The following is a 15,426-nucleotide window of genomic DNA, read 5'->3' as shown; positions in this document are numbered from 1 at the left end:
TTTCTTTGCAGTGTGGTGTTTGGGTTTGGCCTTATCCATGTCAACCCAACACGCACTATATGCCACCGTTAGATGGCGAATTGGTGTTGTTTGATACGATCATGAATAAAATTTGTTGATTAACTGAGAAGTATTCAACTATTACTTGATGCATTGATCTAGCATTGCAAGTACTGCTAGTTTTGATTTCGATTTTGATTGGGATTGTTTTTGAATGGTGTTTTTATCCATTTAAACTTTCCAAAGATGGTGACATTTTGATATTGCTAGAAAAATATTGGCTAGAGCAGGGAACAAGTTCTTTTAGTGAGACAAATCTCCTTGGTAAAGGAAGCATCGGTAAAGTCCTCAAAGCAACACTAGCAGATGGGACAGAAGTTGCGGTGAAAGTGTTCAACTTATAAGTAGAAGGAGCCATCAGGATCTTTGAAAGTGAGAGTCATATATTGAGCACTATTCGACATAGAAACTTGGTGAAGATACTTGGTTGTTGCAGTAACCCTGAATTCAAACCTTTGATTCTTGCATATATGCCGAATGGAAGCTTGGAGAAATGGCTGCATTCGGACAAGAATTGTCTTGATCTGGTGCAAAGACTACAAGTAGCAATAGATGTGGCGTTAGCTTTGGAATATCTTCATCATGACCATACATACCCTGTCATTCACTGTGATATAAAGCCAAGCAATGTGTTGCTTGATGCAGATATGACTGCTCATGTTGGGGACTTTGGTATCGCCAAGCTCTTTGACCACGACGAGGCTGTAGTTCACACTATAGCCAGGGGAACTATTGGTTATGCAGCACCAGGTGATGCGTAATTTATAAAATCTTGAATTTCACTTTCTTATTATGTTATTATGTTGATTGGTGTTGAACGTGTGAATTACAATTTGTAGAGTTTGGATCAGAAGGAACGGTATCTACAATGGGAGATGTATACTGTTATTATGGGATACTGTTGTTGGAGACGTTTACAAGCAAGAAACCGACAGATGATATGTTCAATGGAGAAATGAGCATAAAGGAGTGGGTGGGTAAAGCATTAAACGAAAATGCAATAAGCGTAGTTGTGGCCTCTGTTTTGGTATCAATAGAAGATGGACAATTCTCTGCAAAGTTAGAATGTGTGACATCTGTTTTTGAACTGGCGATGAAATGTTTGGCCTTTTTACCACATGAAAGAATCAACATGAAGCAAGTAGTAGCTGCTCTACAGAAGATCAAAGCAAAGTTTACAGTGGAAGATATGCAGAAGAAGCATCGCAGGTGATAGATTGTTAAATACTTGCTTTAGTTAAATAATAATGTTGTGTATGTTTGTGTGTCGAGGTATTTGGTGTGGCAAGTATGTTTGTATATTGTGGAGGGAGTAGTTTGTGAATTTTGTGAGTATTTATAGATTGCAAATGGTTGTATAGTGTGGAGGGAGTAGTAGTGATTTTGTGTGTATTTATGGATTTGAAGGGTTGTATAGTGTCTAGTATGTTGGCACAGATCTGTCCCGAACGCCAATTTTCTTTTTGGTACGAATTTCAAAAATTGTAAATGAAAATTGGTTGAAAAACTTAATATAATATATATATTAGTCTTATAATAAAATTTGAGCTAAATAAGTTAGTAAAATGTGTGATCTACTATGATAAAAAAAAAAAGAAAAAAAGAAGAAGTAAAAGTAGACTCTTAATACGAAACATACTTAAATGGGAAAAGTGAAGCTAGGACGGGGAAATATATGGGAATTGGGAATACATCTTATATCCTAAATTCCTAATATTGCTATTATTGCTCAACTGGAATTATTATTACCACAACTAAAGTTAAACTTTTATGTCACATTTTCAATCACAACACATCCAACTAAATCAATCAACTTATTAGAAATGGCCACTCACTCCTTAAAAGGCCTCATAAGGGGAGGGTTATCCACACTTATATAGGTGAGCTAGGATCGTCACCAAGTCGATGTGGGACAAGATATAGAGAGTTTTAACACGTCCCCTCATGTGTGGGCCAGAATGACACATCGGACTTCTATCACGTGGGTAGGCAAGAGAAGAGATAAAGAGATATAATCCATCATCGGACTTGAAATTACAATAATAGTTGGATATGGATATCCTATTGCACTCACGATACACACACTGCAAACTCGTTCACACCACCACCACCATAGATGGCAAGATATCACCGGAATCGAAACGTGAACTTCGGCTGGCCATTCGGAAGGAAGATCCCGAAATATCTAAAATAAAGGAAAGATATCAAGCAATAAAATCCCTCGTTCAAGTTTTCTCCCGCTTCTTCTACGTATGTTTGAGTTCTCCATTAATGGGGCGTGATTTCTTCCAAATTCTGCCATCAGAATTAACGACCAACATCCTCTCACGCGTCCCTATTCCGAACCATTGCAATCAGCAAATGCGTTTGCAAATCATGGCTCAATCTGCTCGATTCCGACTACTTCAAAATAAAAACCCCTCCCGCCTTAGTTTGCTTGAAGGAGAACGCTTCTCGTTGAACGATTTTCGAACTTGAAGACGAAGCCGATTTGGAGAGTCACGATCTTCATTATGTTCCGTTAACGGATTTCCATACACCTCACGGATGCGAACCAATGGGATGTACCGCTGCTAATGGATTGCTTCTTCTATACACAATTAGAAGAGATGTTGAAAATCTGGTTTAACATATGCAATCCTCTCACTCGTCAATATATTGTGCTCTGCCATCCTAAGATAAGTGGGCAATATAAGGTGGTCTGTATCACTGAGGTTGGTGGATCTGAGTATTTTCAAGTATACATCCTCGGAACGGGAATATGGATGCGCGTTGAAACCGGCGTTGCTTCTGGTTTCACATTCTGTTATCTTGTTCAACATGCTGCATGTAATGGGAACCTCCATCGGACGGTGGATGTTTTGGATAGACCTTGCTTTCGGATCTGTGGTTTTGATGTTGAAACAGAATATTTTAGCATCTTCTCTCCTCCTGCACCTCTAACTCTTCTTGATGATAGAGTTGATGATTTACATTTGGTGTTTAATGTTGTTAGCGACTTCTTGTGTTTTTGTTACACAGTGGATTATGAAATTATCATCTGGCTAATGAAAGAATACAGAGTTGAGGAATCTTGGTCCATAGAGTACAAGTTGAGTACTATTGGTTTTGATATCGATGGTGGTTGGGTTAACAATTTTGCTTGTCGTATCAAAATGTTCAAAGATGGCGACGTTTTGATGATACTTGATGGAGAAGACCTTATCTACTACTCCAACAAGACAAGAAGTACTCAACATATAGGTATGTTTAATGATGCAAATGAGGGGTATTACGTTAATGTTGCAACCATTTTCACTCCTAGCCTTTTCAAACTAGAGAGTTTCGGATTAGAGAATGTGATCTCGTTCCAAATCATAATTTTAGTCTACATTTTTGTTTTGGTCGTTATATGGCCTTATTTACATTATGTCATTATGATCCACTTATTTTCACATCTCACTTCCTCCATTAATTCTCTCTCCCACTTACTAGTTACTACATATATACTCTCATAAAAAATCAAAATCTCTGTCTTGTTTTTGTATTATCTATGCGTTGCTATGTTTTGCTTAACATTTCTGTATTAGTATAAACTATTCTTTGCTATGGTGTTTGCACATGTACAAAATGTTTTGGTCGTTATATGGCCTTATTTACATTATGTCATTAAGATGCGTTTGTATTGAATGTTTTATTATCGTGTGGTGTTTGGATATTACCTTTTGATGCTGTGTTGTTATCTTATCTGGCTAATGTAGTACTATCATCGTCATTAAAAAATACTCACCCCGTCCCACTATAGGAATCACTCATATTGTGGGCACAAATTTTAAGAAATATAAAGAATAGTGGTTAAAATAAGTTAGTGGAACCACTTTTTTTTATTAGTTTAAAACGTGAGTGAAGTGAGTTAGTGGATTGTGGGACCTACTTATCATTTATGGTAATAATGAAGTGCGACTCTTGTTGTGAGACGGACCAAAATGCAATGTGTGACTCCTATTGTCGGATGGAGGGAGTAGAAACTTTTAAAATGACACCGGTTTTAATACACAATTGGTAAGACTGAGCGAAAAATGAGTAAAGTAAGAGATAGGAAGAAAAAAGCATTGGAAGTAGTGTTAGTGGATTATGTTTCCCACTTAAACTAAAAAGTTTATATTTTTAAGGGACATACTAAAATGGAAATAGTTTTGATTTTTAAGGAGGGAGGTAGCATATACATATTGTGGAGCACCGTATATACTAGAATCACTTTTGCTAGAGTGATTTCAAGTTTTGGTATTTTATTTATAGCCACCATTTAAGAATCATCAGACCGAATATTTAAGTCTTCTTGAATAGGAAAATCGATCTTGTGATTGTGAAAGGACGATAGGATGTTTGCGAGATGCGTTGTTCCGGGGATGGACAAGGAACGTGCATGTTACAAGATGTAATAAGTTTGGAATACAATTTAGCTAGTTCAAAAGATGATGAAAAGAAATTTAGTTTGTAAGACATTCACCTCCAACAAATAAGTTGGATTTTGGAAGTAGAGTATAGAGTAAACGAGGAACCATTACTGATCACTTTAAAAATCTGGTTGATCCTGTAAACTTTTCAAGCTGCCCCGCTAATTAAATTTTATAATAGCAAATTATGATCTTACCTTAATTTTTTTTTATTGTTTTACAAGTCTATTTGAAAATATTGTGTTATGTTATACTCCCTCCGTACCACTTAAGATGACATATTTTTCTTTTTAATTTGTCCCAACTAAGATGACACGTTTCTTTTTTTTAGGAAACTCTTTCTTTCTAATTAACAAATCCAATCACTTTTTTTTCACTCCTATTAAAATATTCATCTTTCTTTCTCTTTCTATTTTAATATTTACATCCACTTTTTCTCTCTTTAATTAAACACATTAACTAATACCTCCTCAGATCTAGTGGCGACCAAGAAATTAGGAAGCACCAATTTGACTCATTAACTTCAGACTTGTCATCAATTTGAAGTCTGGTTGGTTGTTGGCGAGTGAAGACATTTCAACTACTTATTATATTATAAGAATACTTTTTTGAAATTTAAAATTTAATGTAATTAGTTATCACTTTATTAGTTGAAGTAGTTATTATTTTTTTGGTAAAAGGAAGAAGTTATTTATTTAGTGGTAAATGTTCATGTGAGAATCATTTTTATTAATATACTTCCTCCGTCCACGAAAAATAGAGCATATTTGCTATTTTTGGTTGTTCGCGAAAAATAGAGCACATTTGCTATTTTTGGTTATCCACGAAAAATAGAGCACATTTTAAAAAGAAAAGTTTTCAACAACTTATCTCCTTACTTTTTTTCATTCTCTCTTACTAATAATAGAGACCCCACATTCCACTAACACTACTTCTCTCTTACTTTTTTTCTTTTCTCTCTTACTTTACCAATTAAACATTAAAACTCGTGTTGTTCATAATGTGTCCTATTTTGTCGTGGAAGGGAGAATATTTTTTTTTCTATGTCTTTCTTATTTTATTAATTTTGAATTAAAAATCATGCCGTTTAAGAAATTTTCAATTTTAAGAAACAAAGGGCCTATGTCTTTTAAAGATAGATTACATTTATTATTTTGGAATGTCTCTTAAAAATAGATCAATTCTATTTAAGAAAATATTTTTTTTCTAATAAGGTGAGTCTCATTCTACACTAACTATACTCCAATTACTTTTTCTTTCTGTCTCTTTTACTTTACCAATTTTATATTAAAACCATTATAGATTCAAATGTTTTCTATTATTTAGGAACAAAATGAGTACATATTTAGTCTGATTTGGTGATATTAGGCATGATTTTATCATATTTATTTTCTAAATCTTAATTAAAATCTCCAAAATATTTTCCATATAATATTAGACGTGAATTAGGCGTAATGAAAATATCCTAAGTCTTTTCCATATAATATCAGATGTGATTTAGGAGTAATATTTATTTTCTAAATCTTAAATAAAATCATGTAAAATTTTTTAATCCAAAGTTCACCCTAAAATTTTAATAAAATCACGGTTATACTAGTTTTATAGATAAAACTTCTAAATCTTTTTCATTCCCTATTATTTTTTGTTTAATTAAATATTTCTCTTAAATATTTTTATATATTTCAATATATTCTACAAACTAATACTCATATTCTAATTAAAAAACCAAGTCTCTCTATATCACAAAATATACACAGCTACTTTTCAATAATGGAGGTTGATAACTTCACAAATCTACCAACAGAAATCACCACCGAAATCCTGTCACGTCTCTCTAAGAAAAGCCTTGCAATAAGCAAATCTGTTTGCAAAGCATTCGTCAAATCCAAAATCAAACACCACCCGCCCTAGTTCAATTTTATGGGGGGAATAACTCTACTCGGTGCAAGATTATCGAAATTGAAGACGAAGACGAAGCTGATCTGGAGAGCCACGATCTTCACTACCATCCGCTCACAGATTTGGTGATCCCTCACGGATACACAAGACAAATGTTAGGCATCACTGCTAATGCATTGCTTCTTCTCTACTCACTATCAAGAAAAGGTAATCCTATTTACATATGCAATTTGATCAGTCGTGAATATACCGAGCTCAGTTACCCTGACGACTCCACTCCGTATATGTTGTTGCAATTGGGATTAGGTGTGAGCAAAATAAGTGGGAAATATAAGGTGCTCTCAATCAACGCGGACACCGGTTCCGGCTCTCATTTTGTAAACACCCTCGGAACGAAAACATGGAGGAGCATTGATGCGGGGGCTGCTTCTGGTTTAAGTATCTAGGGTGGACCCGTTTTATTATGTAATGACAACCTCCATTGGTTGGTATATGATTGGAGGAAAGGCAAATGGGTAGTTTGTGCTTTTGACGTTGAAACATGTTTTAGCATCTTCTCTCTTCCTCCTATGGATATTAGACATGGGCAATTGTCTGTTTTGAGGGACTGCCTGTGCTATTCTTACTACATACACAACAACGATGAAATTGTAATCTGGACGATGAAGGAATACCAAGTCAATGAATCTTGGATCACAGAGTACAAGATGAGTACTATTGGTTTAGGTTTATCTCTTCTTAAGGAACATATATCTGTTGAAGCATTTAAACTTTTTAAAGATGGTGATGTTTTGATGTTGCTGGACAGTTCTTTTCTAGTCTACTACTCCAACAAGACTAGAACTCTTCTAGAAGTTAATGTGTTGAAGGATGCAGATGCAAAGAAGGGTTTTGCCTTGATTTTCAATCTTAGCCTTCTCCCACTCAAGAGTTTGGGATTCAAGAATGTGATCTCGTTTTAATCCATAATTATAGTCTACATATGTGTTCGTGTCGAATGTTTGATTGTCTTTGTAGGCTCCTCTGAAACTATTTATGGATTGATTGTTATTCATCCGGAGCTTGTTTGTGCCATCTAATGAATTAAAGGTAATATAAGTCTTTTATCTTAAGTAAATTACAGAAACATAATTATAACTTTAGCATGAATTAATTCGAAATGTATCTCAGTTTTTTCCCATTTGACACCAACCGCATTAAAATGAATTATTGTTGTGATGGTGGTCTTAGCCATGTTGTTACTTGTTTGTGTTGCCAATTTTAGAAGGTGGTTTGTGGCGGTGGTGAGTTTAATGCATTATCGTGCGAACAACCAACGAGCATTCTAGGTAGGACTTAGAACGTATCGGTCAAGCATCGAGGGGAGGTGGCATTCGAAACCCCACCGGCCGTAGTCTGCATGCTGTGAATTGCAATTTTATGCATTTGCAGTATACTATTGAAGTGCCTGCTAATCGATTGTCTTGACCGCGTGAAATTAGTTTTCATTGTATGATTCTTTTGATAATGTGCTCGAATGTACAAAAAATTGCAACTTACTCATCAATTGTTAGTTTACTTACAGATCTTGGTCATCCAATTGTTTCAAGCATGTTAACTATATGTAATTTTTCATGACATATGGTATCATTGTCATAATTGAGTATGTAAATGCAACGCGATCCGCAAAGCTCATTCGTAGAATGTCGGGCCTTTAAATGATTTTCCAATAATATGATGTGCAATAGCAATTTTAATCACAAAACATCATTAGCTTTAAGCTTTAATGTTTGCGTTTTCTTTATTTGGATACAAACGACAAGAATAAATAATTCCAAATTTACAACTAAGTATTGAGCATTGAACAAACTTGATGCAAGATGCTCGATCATGCTTACCTACCATTGAGAGGTCGAGTATGCTCGATCAAGCATTTAATCCTCGAATTAACTTTGTGCGTTTTTTATGCAATATGCTTGATTGTGTGCTTGCTTAACAATTTGAGGTTGAGCATCGTGGCATTGCCCGGTTCAATTACTATAGCCCGCTGCAGCGTAGACATGTTCGGGTTTAAGCCCAAACAAGACATAAGGAGCTCAATTTCTTAGTTACGTGTTACCTGGTTAAGGGCCACCGTTGTTGATGCCCTTAGGGCCGCCTGCTTAACCCGTTGTCTCATCGCTTGCCTTTACCCTTTAGGCACCCTCGTTCCAACGGAGGCAGCGAAGCCGGAGTTTAAAATTTGAGGATAAAAGAAAATTTTCTCCAATTTTTTGAATTTTAGAATAACGATGTCTCCATTAGAATTAAGAGTGCAATTAATTTCGAAAATAAAGAAAACAATACTCTGTAGTATTTAATGTGAAGAAGCCCTAAATTCTAATATTTTTGCCGCTGCTACTCTTTCTTCTTCACTGTAAGCATTCCATTTCTACCATCAATGGAGCGCAATTTCTTCACAAATCTGCCATCTGAAATCACCACCGACATCCTCTCACGCCTCCCTCTCCGAAGCATTGCATTGAGCAAGTGTGTTTGCAAATCATGGCTCAATCTGCTCGATTTCGACGATTTCAAATTCAAAACCCCACCCGCCCTAGCTCTCTTGCAGCAGACAAACTCAACTCGGTGCTCGATTTTCGAATTTGAAGACGAAGACGGAGCCGATCTAGAGATCCATGATCTTCACTACATTCCGCTCACACATTTCGAAATTAGAGACGAAAATTCAGAAATACTGGTAGGTATGGCTGCAAATGGATTGCTTTTTATACACTCACAGGGAGGGTTTCCTCAAATTCCTCTTTTTATATGCAATCCGATCACTCGTCAATATATCGAGCTCTGGTGCCCTGAGGAATACATTGTAGATGATGACGATGATGATGATGATGATGTACATATTATGCTTAGTTATGGATTTGGAATGAGCAAAATTAGCGGGCAATATAAGGTGCTCTGTAATTATATAGACGCGAGTTCCGACTCTTATCGTCATGTATACACCCTTGGAACAGGAACATGGAGGCTTGTTGAGGCTGGCGCTGTTTCTGGTCTCGGAACCTGTTCACCTGGATACTTTGTTTTTAACGGCATCCTCCATTGGGTAGGAGGAGAAGATGATTTGGCTCATACCTTATGGGTTTGTGGTTTTGATCTTGAAAACGAATGTTTTGACATCTTCTCTCCTCCTCCTCCTCCGTCTGTAGATGGACGTGGCAGTCAAACCAGGGAGTTGTCTACTTTGATGGACTGCCTTTGTTATTCGTACACATGGGAAGATGATATTGTCATCTGGTTGATGAAGGAGTACCAGGTCGAGGAATCTTGGACCAATCTGTACAAGATAAGTAGAAATGGTTTTGATTTGGATTGGGATTTTGCATCTGATTGGAAATATATGGGTGTTAAACCAATTAGACTTTTTAAAGATGGTGACGTTTTGATGCTGCTGGACCAAAAGAAACTCATCTACTACTCCAACAAGACAAAAACTATTCAACAAGTAGGTATGTTAAATGATGCAACTGCGCAGAATTACGTTAGTGCCATGATTTTCACTCCAAGCCTTTTCTCCTTCAAGAATTTCGTATTCGAGAATGTGATCTCGTTTTAGTTAGTCTAGATTTGTGTGTTTGTATGGAAGTTTTGTTTGTGGTGTAGTTTTTGGATTATAAGTCTTCTTTGTTGTTTCCTGTTCAGTTTTGGCCTTATCTTGTTGACCCGACACACACTATATGTGGGGCCTGGGTACTATATATATTTTTGGATGTTGTATGTAATATTGTTGTCGCTACTGCACCTATACTATCTCTTGCGATTTTGCAATAATGCGCATCAATTAACCCCAAATTGTACCCTAAATGGAATTTTGTTAATTACCTCTGTTATGGAGAGCCTTTCATGGGCTTTTGTCAGAGGTTCAATCAGATTTCGACGTCCTTGGTCCAGATTCTGCAGTTTCAGCATCAGGCAACCAGAAAGTATGTTGAGATTTTGTTTATTGGTTGCTGTTTGATTTGGTCTTACTGTTTGACCTGACACACACTGTTTGCAAGCCTGTACATATATTTTGCGATGTTGTCTATATTCTCTTTCTAGTTAATAATGTTGGTCTACGTCTATGTTTATCCCTATCTGTTGTTGTTCGTTTCAAATGTTTATTGTGTCAAGCCAACACGCACGATTTGTTAGGCTTGATTAGCTAGTGTATATATTAATGCGGGCTGTTGATTATTATCTCATTCTAGTCTGTAATGTTAATCTACATTTTTTGTTATCGGGCTGTTTGAACAAAAATTAAATCACATTGTTGTCGTGTTCGTTTTTGTGCTAAGACTTTTCTTATCTTGTCTTCTACGGGTTTGTCATGAAGGAAGGAAGGCTCTTTAACACAAAATTAGAACTTAAAGAAGAACAATCCTCCAAAGAAGCCTATTGTTGTTTTAAGAGATGTCAAACTCTTCAAAATAGGAAATGTTTATGGGAAGCAACTCTAACCTAGAAATGTAAATTAACTAAAAACTAATTAAACAAGGAAACAGACCCTCAAACTTGAAAAGTAATGTTGACATAATGTAGATACAGCTGAATATAATTTCAAGATTATAATGGAGATCACAATCTTGGTCTCTATCAACTACCCCGATGTGGAAACAGCTTTGCACACATAGCTGGCTTCGCAAATGAATTACTGCCTGTGTTATTCTCACACATTGGGCGGTATATTATCATAGGTATGTTTAAGGATGCAGCTATCGGTTTCCTTACGATTATAATAGTTTTATAGATAACTCTCCTAAATTATTTTCATATACTCCATTATTTGTTATAGTAAATATTCCTTCCAATTTTGATTAAATTTCTAAAATATTTTTATATACTTAAATATATCCTATAAACTAATACTCATATTCCTAAAAAAAACTAAGTCACTATATCCAAATCTTCTAAATGATTTATTCAAGATTTGATTAAGATTTAAGAAAGAAATATCATTACATCAAGCCAATAATATCACCAAATCATGTAACTGAATCATGCCTAATATTTTGTCTGAGTTTTGTGTTATAAAAAAAGTGGCCCATATTCGGAAGAGAAGAACCCTGATTCTTAATTTTATTAATTTCTGTTGTTAATGGAGCTTAATTACTTCACAAATCTACCATAAGAAATCACCACTGAAATCCACTCATGGCTCTCTATCCGAAGCCTTGCTATCAACAAATCCGTTTGCAAACCATGGCGCGATCTTTTGAAATCCGATGATTTTGTCAAATCCAAAATCAAAACCCCGCCCGCCCTAGTTCGATTGACGTCGAGCAGATGGTGGAAGTCAACTCGGTGCACGATTTTCGAGATTGAAGACGTAGATAATTTGGAGAGCCATGATCTTCACTACCATCCGCTCATAGATTTCAAGATCAAAGGACTAATGGAAGGCTACAGAGTGCGAAAGCACTGTGTCGCCGCTAATGGATTGCTTCTTATTTACTCAAGATTTAGCAATCTTATTTACATATGCAATCCGATCACTCATGAGTATACCGAGCCCTACTGCCCTGTGACCGGATCATGTGATGCGATTTGGATTTGATGTCAGCGAAATAAGTGGGCAATATAAGGTGATTTGTATCATTTCGTTCCATAAATCCGACTCTCATTATGTGTACACCCTCGGAACAGGAACATGGAGGTGCCTTGAAGGCGGCACGGTTTTTGGTTTCGAATTCGATTTAGTTGGGTGCATAGTATGTAATGGCAACCTCCATTGGAAAGTAGTTGACTTGAGTCATCAAATGGATTTGTAGTTTTGACCTTAAACAGAACGTTTTAGCATCTTCTCCCTTCCTCTTGCGGGAATTAGAGATGGGGAATTATCTGTTTTGAGGGACTGCCTGTGTTATTCTTATTACAACGAACGCCAAGATGAAATTCTCATTTGGACGATGAAGGAATACCAAGTTAGTGAATCTTGGACCATAGAGTACAACATGAGTACTACTTATTTTGATAGGCATTATACACAGTTGAAGCAATTAAAATTTTTAAAGATGGTGATGTTTTGATGTTGCTGGACCATTCTATTAAAATCTACTACTCCAACAAGACTAGAACTCTCCAACAAGTCAATATGTTGAACGATGCAGATGCAGACTATGCCCTGATTTTCAATCCTAGTCTTCTCTCACTGAAGAGTTTCGGTTTCGAGAATGTGATCTTGTTTTAACTACATATGTGTTTGTGTCGAATGTTTGGTTGTCTTTGTAGGCTCATCTGGAACTGTTTATGGATTGATTTTTTTTCATCCGGAGCTTGTTTGTGCGTTCTAATGAATAAAAGGTAATTTAATTCTTTTATCTTAAGTAAATTACGGAAGCATAATTATAAATTTAGCATGAAAACAGTTCGAAATGTATCAAAGTTTTTTCCCATCTGACACCAACAAGTTAATATGATGAAGGATGCAGATGCAAAGAATGGTTATGCCCTGATTTTCAAACCTAGCCTTCTCTCACTCAAGAGTTTCAGATTTGAGAATGTGATCTCGTTCTAGTCCATAATTGTAGTCTACATTTGTGTGTTTGTGTCGAAGATTTTTTGTGTGTGTAGTTTTCCAGTTCTAAGGCTTCTTTGTCATTTATTGTTCGGGTTTGGCCTTGTTGTGTCGAATAAAAATTGTAGTTTAATTTATTCATTCGAATGAATTCCATGCGAATCATACACATAGTTGTTACTTACAAAAGTGGAATTATCTAACACAACACATCAAACAATTAACCACACACACATACAAATTGATATAAGTAGTTTGAGGTTTTAATTTTGATTTATATTCTTTTATTAAGAATAAGGTTGCATTTTCACAATTAAAATTACAGTGTAGGCAATATTTTTTACGGATAAATAAAAAAATAGGAGTATAAAAAGTTCTAAGAAGAAGCAAAATTCTAGGTTTGGACCGGTCTGGAAAACCCATTTTGAAAAATGGGACACTTTTTCATGATGAAAATGGTGTTGAAGATTATATGTAATCGGTGCAAACGATATGCCTTATTGAGAGGATTAGTAGGTCTTTTCGGAGGACTGTCTTGGGCCTCTCCGATAACAACCGCCTTTTCTCCATATCATTTGGTGCGTGAATGCAGTGGCGGAACCAGAAATTTAAATAAGCCGAGGCTAATTTTTTACTTTTTTTTTAAATATAGTATGAAAATATTTAATTTTACATATAATGTCTATACAATTTTTACGACATACTAGATGATACTCCCTTTGTCCGCGAATAGGAGTCTTGTTTTTCATTTTAGTCCGTCCGCAAATAAGAGTTTCGGTTTCTTTTTACTGTAAATGGTAATAAGATCTCACATTTCACTAACTCATTCCAATCACATTTCATTTTAAACTAATATTATGTACAAGTGGAATTCAATTCCACTAACTTTTTTTCAGTCACTTTTCTTCAACATTTCTTAAAACTTGTGCCTTCAAAAAATGAGACTCCTAATAGTAGATAGAGTGACTAATTGTTTTGAGCAAGTAGTCGTACCTTCAAATCGCTGAAGAATTATCTCATTTTTAAATTTTTTTTTTTTAAAATTCTTTCTCAATCTTAGATAGCTAAGATATCATTCCCATTTATCTCCCATTCTACTTTTCAAATCTATAATAATAAGTTGTATCCAAGTCCAAATCCAAGTAAGGTATTGAGGCATAAAAAATTTATAAACATAAAAAGCACAATTACGTACACTATTGCTCCAAATTAGATTATTATATTCGATTTTATTATATTTTGTAATTTTATCAAATAATTAACATTTACATACCCTAATATCCATCAAAATTCTTACCAGAATCGTGCAAATCTCTGGCAGGGGCGTGACTCGTGATTATTAATTTGGGCTAATTATGTCAAAGCATCATTAGTTAATTTAGTACTACACTAAAGGCCAAAAATAAAAAGCGGCCCAAAAATAAAATAATTGGTCCAAAAATTAAGAAGCCCAAGTCTTTGTCTTCTCCCCTAATTCAATTTCAGAGACGCAGAGAGCGGCGCTGAGCGGAACTCGCTGGAACTGGACGATTGGAGTGCAGGGGCGGATGCCGGTCGGAGGAAGGCCGTATAAGAGGGAATCGGGGTCTGGTGCCGGCTAAGCCCCCGCTGGCGCGGGGCCTTGGCCCTGTGTAGTTCCGCCGCTGCGTGAATGACTCAATGGATTTGACACAGTGGCGGATTCAGGATTAAAAAATGGAGGGGGCGGAATAAAATAATAAAATATTAAATATAATACTCCAATATGTTTTTTTAGCAAAATGAAAGTCTATTACAATTCAAGTAGCTCTAGCATCTGTTAACCGAGACAACTGATTTCTAAGGTATCCATATCTTGAAAATCCTATCTTGAAAACGTTTCAAGATTCTTTCATTAGAAACACTAGCAAAGATGGATCTTTCATTATATACTACCAAACTGTCATTCAACCACTCATCTTCCATCCTATTCCACTAGTCAGTCTTGACAAATTTCATTGCTGGAAATACTCTTTCAACAGATGCAGTCGCTACGGGTAAGATCAATACCAACTCAATCGGGCGATAAACCAACGAAAAAACTATCTTTCTTAGTTTCAACAATCTTCTGAGATAGGCTAGCCAAATCTTCAATAGCATTCTAGCGTGCATCTCTTCTCACAATATCAACAAAAGTTTCAAGTTGTTTAAACAATTCAGTATGTTGAGTCGATGTGAAGTCTTTTGGGTAAAGAGTAGCAAGATGAACAAGCTTATCAATTTTAAAAGCAGCGAAATCATTTTTTGGATCGAGGCATGCCATACAACTTAGTAAGTCTGTGGATGTTATTTCAATTGAGCATGGGGTAATGGTTATTTTTTCGGTCAACGGGGCGACGTCGGAGGCAACGGAGGGGGCAGATATGGAAAATATACATCCAGGATAAAGGAAAATTAGTCGCAAGGTGGGGGCGACCGCCCCCACCTGCCCCCGCCTGGATCCGCCACTGATTTGACAGATGAAGCTAGTGATCTTCA

The 15,426-nt window shown here is 35.9% G+C and overlaps 2 protein-coding genes across 2 annotated transcripts; both read left to right on the top strand.

Annotated features, from left to right (window-relative positions):
- The first annotated feature begins 224 nt into the window (after window positions 1-224).
- LOC148923670 (putative LRR receptor-like serine/threonine-protein kinase At3g47570) lies at window positions 225-1,500 on the top strand. Its single transcript, XM_089060423.1, has 2 exons — window positions 225-810; window positions 900-1,500. The coding sequence occupies exons 1-2, from the start codon at window positions 531-533 to the stop codon at window positions 1,271-1,273; spliced, it is 654 nt and encodes a 217-aa protein (XP_088916549.1). The 5' UTR covers window positions 225-530; the 3' UTR covers window positions 1,274-1,500.
- A 7,314-nt stretch (window positions 1,501-8,814) lies between these two features.
- LOC148923669 (F-box/kelch-repeat protein At3g23880-like) lies at window positions 8,815-9,990 on the top strand. The gene has a single exon (XM_089061571.1). The coding sequence runs from the start codon at window positions 8,815-8,817 to the stop codon at window positions 9,988-9,990; it is 1,176 nt and encodes a 391-aa protein (XP_088917697.1).
- The last annotated feature ends 5,436 nt before the right edge of the window (window positions 9,991-15,426 follow it).

The sequence above is a fragment of the Salvia hispanica genome, chromosome 6 (assembly GCF_029641045.1).
Source record: "Salvia hispanica isolate PSC_SH4W2 chromosome 6, Shi_PSC_v1, whole genome shotgun sequence".
NCBI lineage: Eukaryota > Viridiplantae > Streptophyta > Magnoliopsida > Lamiales > Lamiaceae > Salvia > Salvia hispanica.
This window is presented reverse-complemented; position numbering and strand designations above follow the sequence as displayed.

Bases quoted from the DNA above. Each gene is read 5' to 3' on its own strand.
- LOC148923670 (XM_089060423.1), top strand. From the start codon at position 531: ATGCCGAATGGAAGCTTGGAGAAATGGCTGCATTCGGACAAGAATTGT. The intron at 811-899 runs GTGATGCGTAAT...TACAATTTGTAG, and splicing joins TATTGGTTATGCAGCACCAG to AGTTTGGATCAGAAGGAACG.
- LOC148923669 (XM_089061571.1), top strand. From the start codon at position 8,815: ATGGAGCGCAATTTCTTCACAAATCTGCCATCTGAAATCACCACCGAC.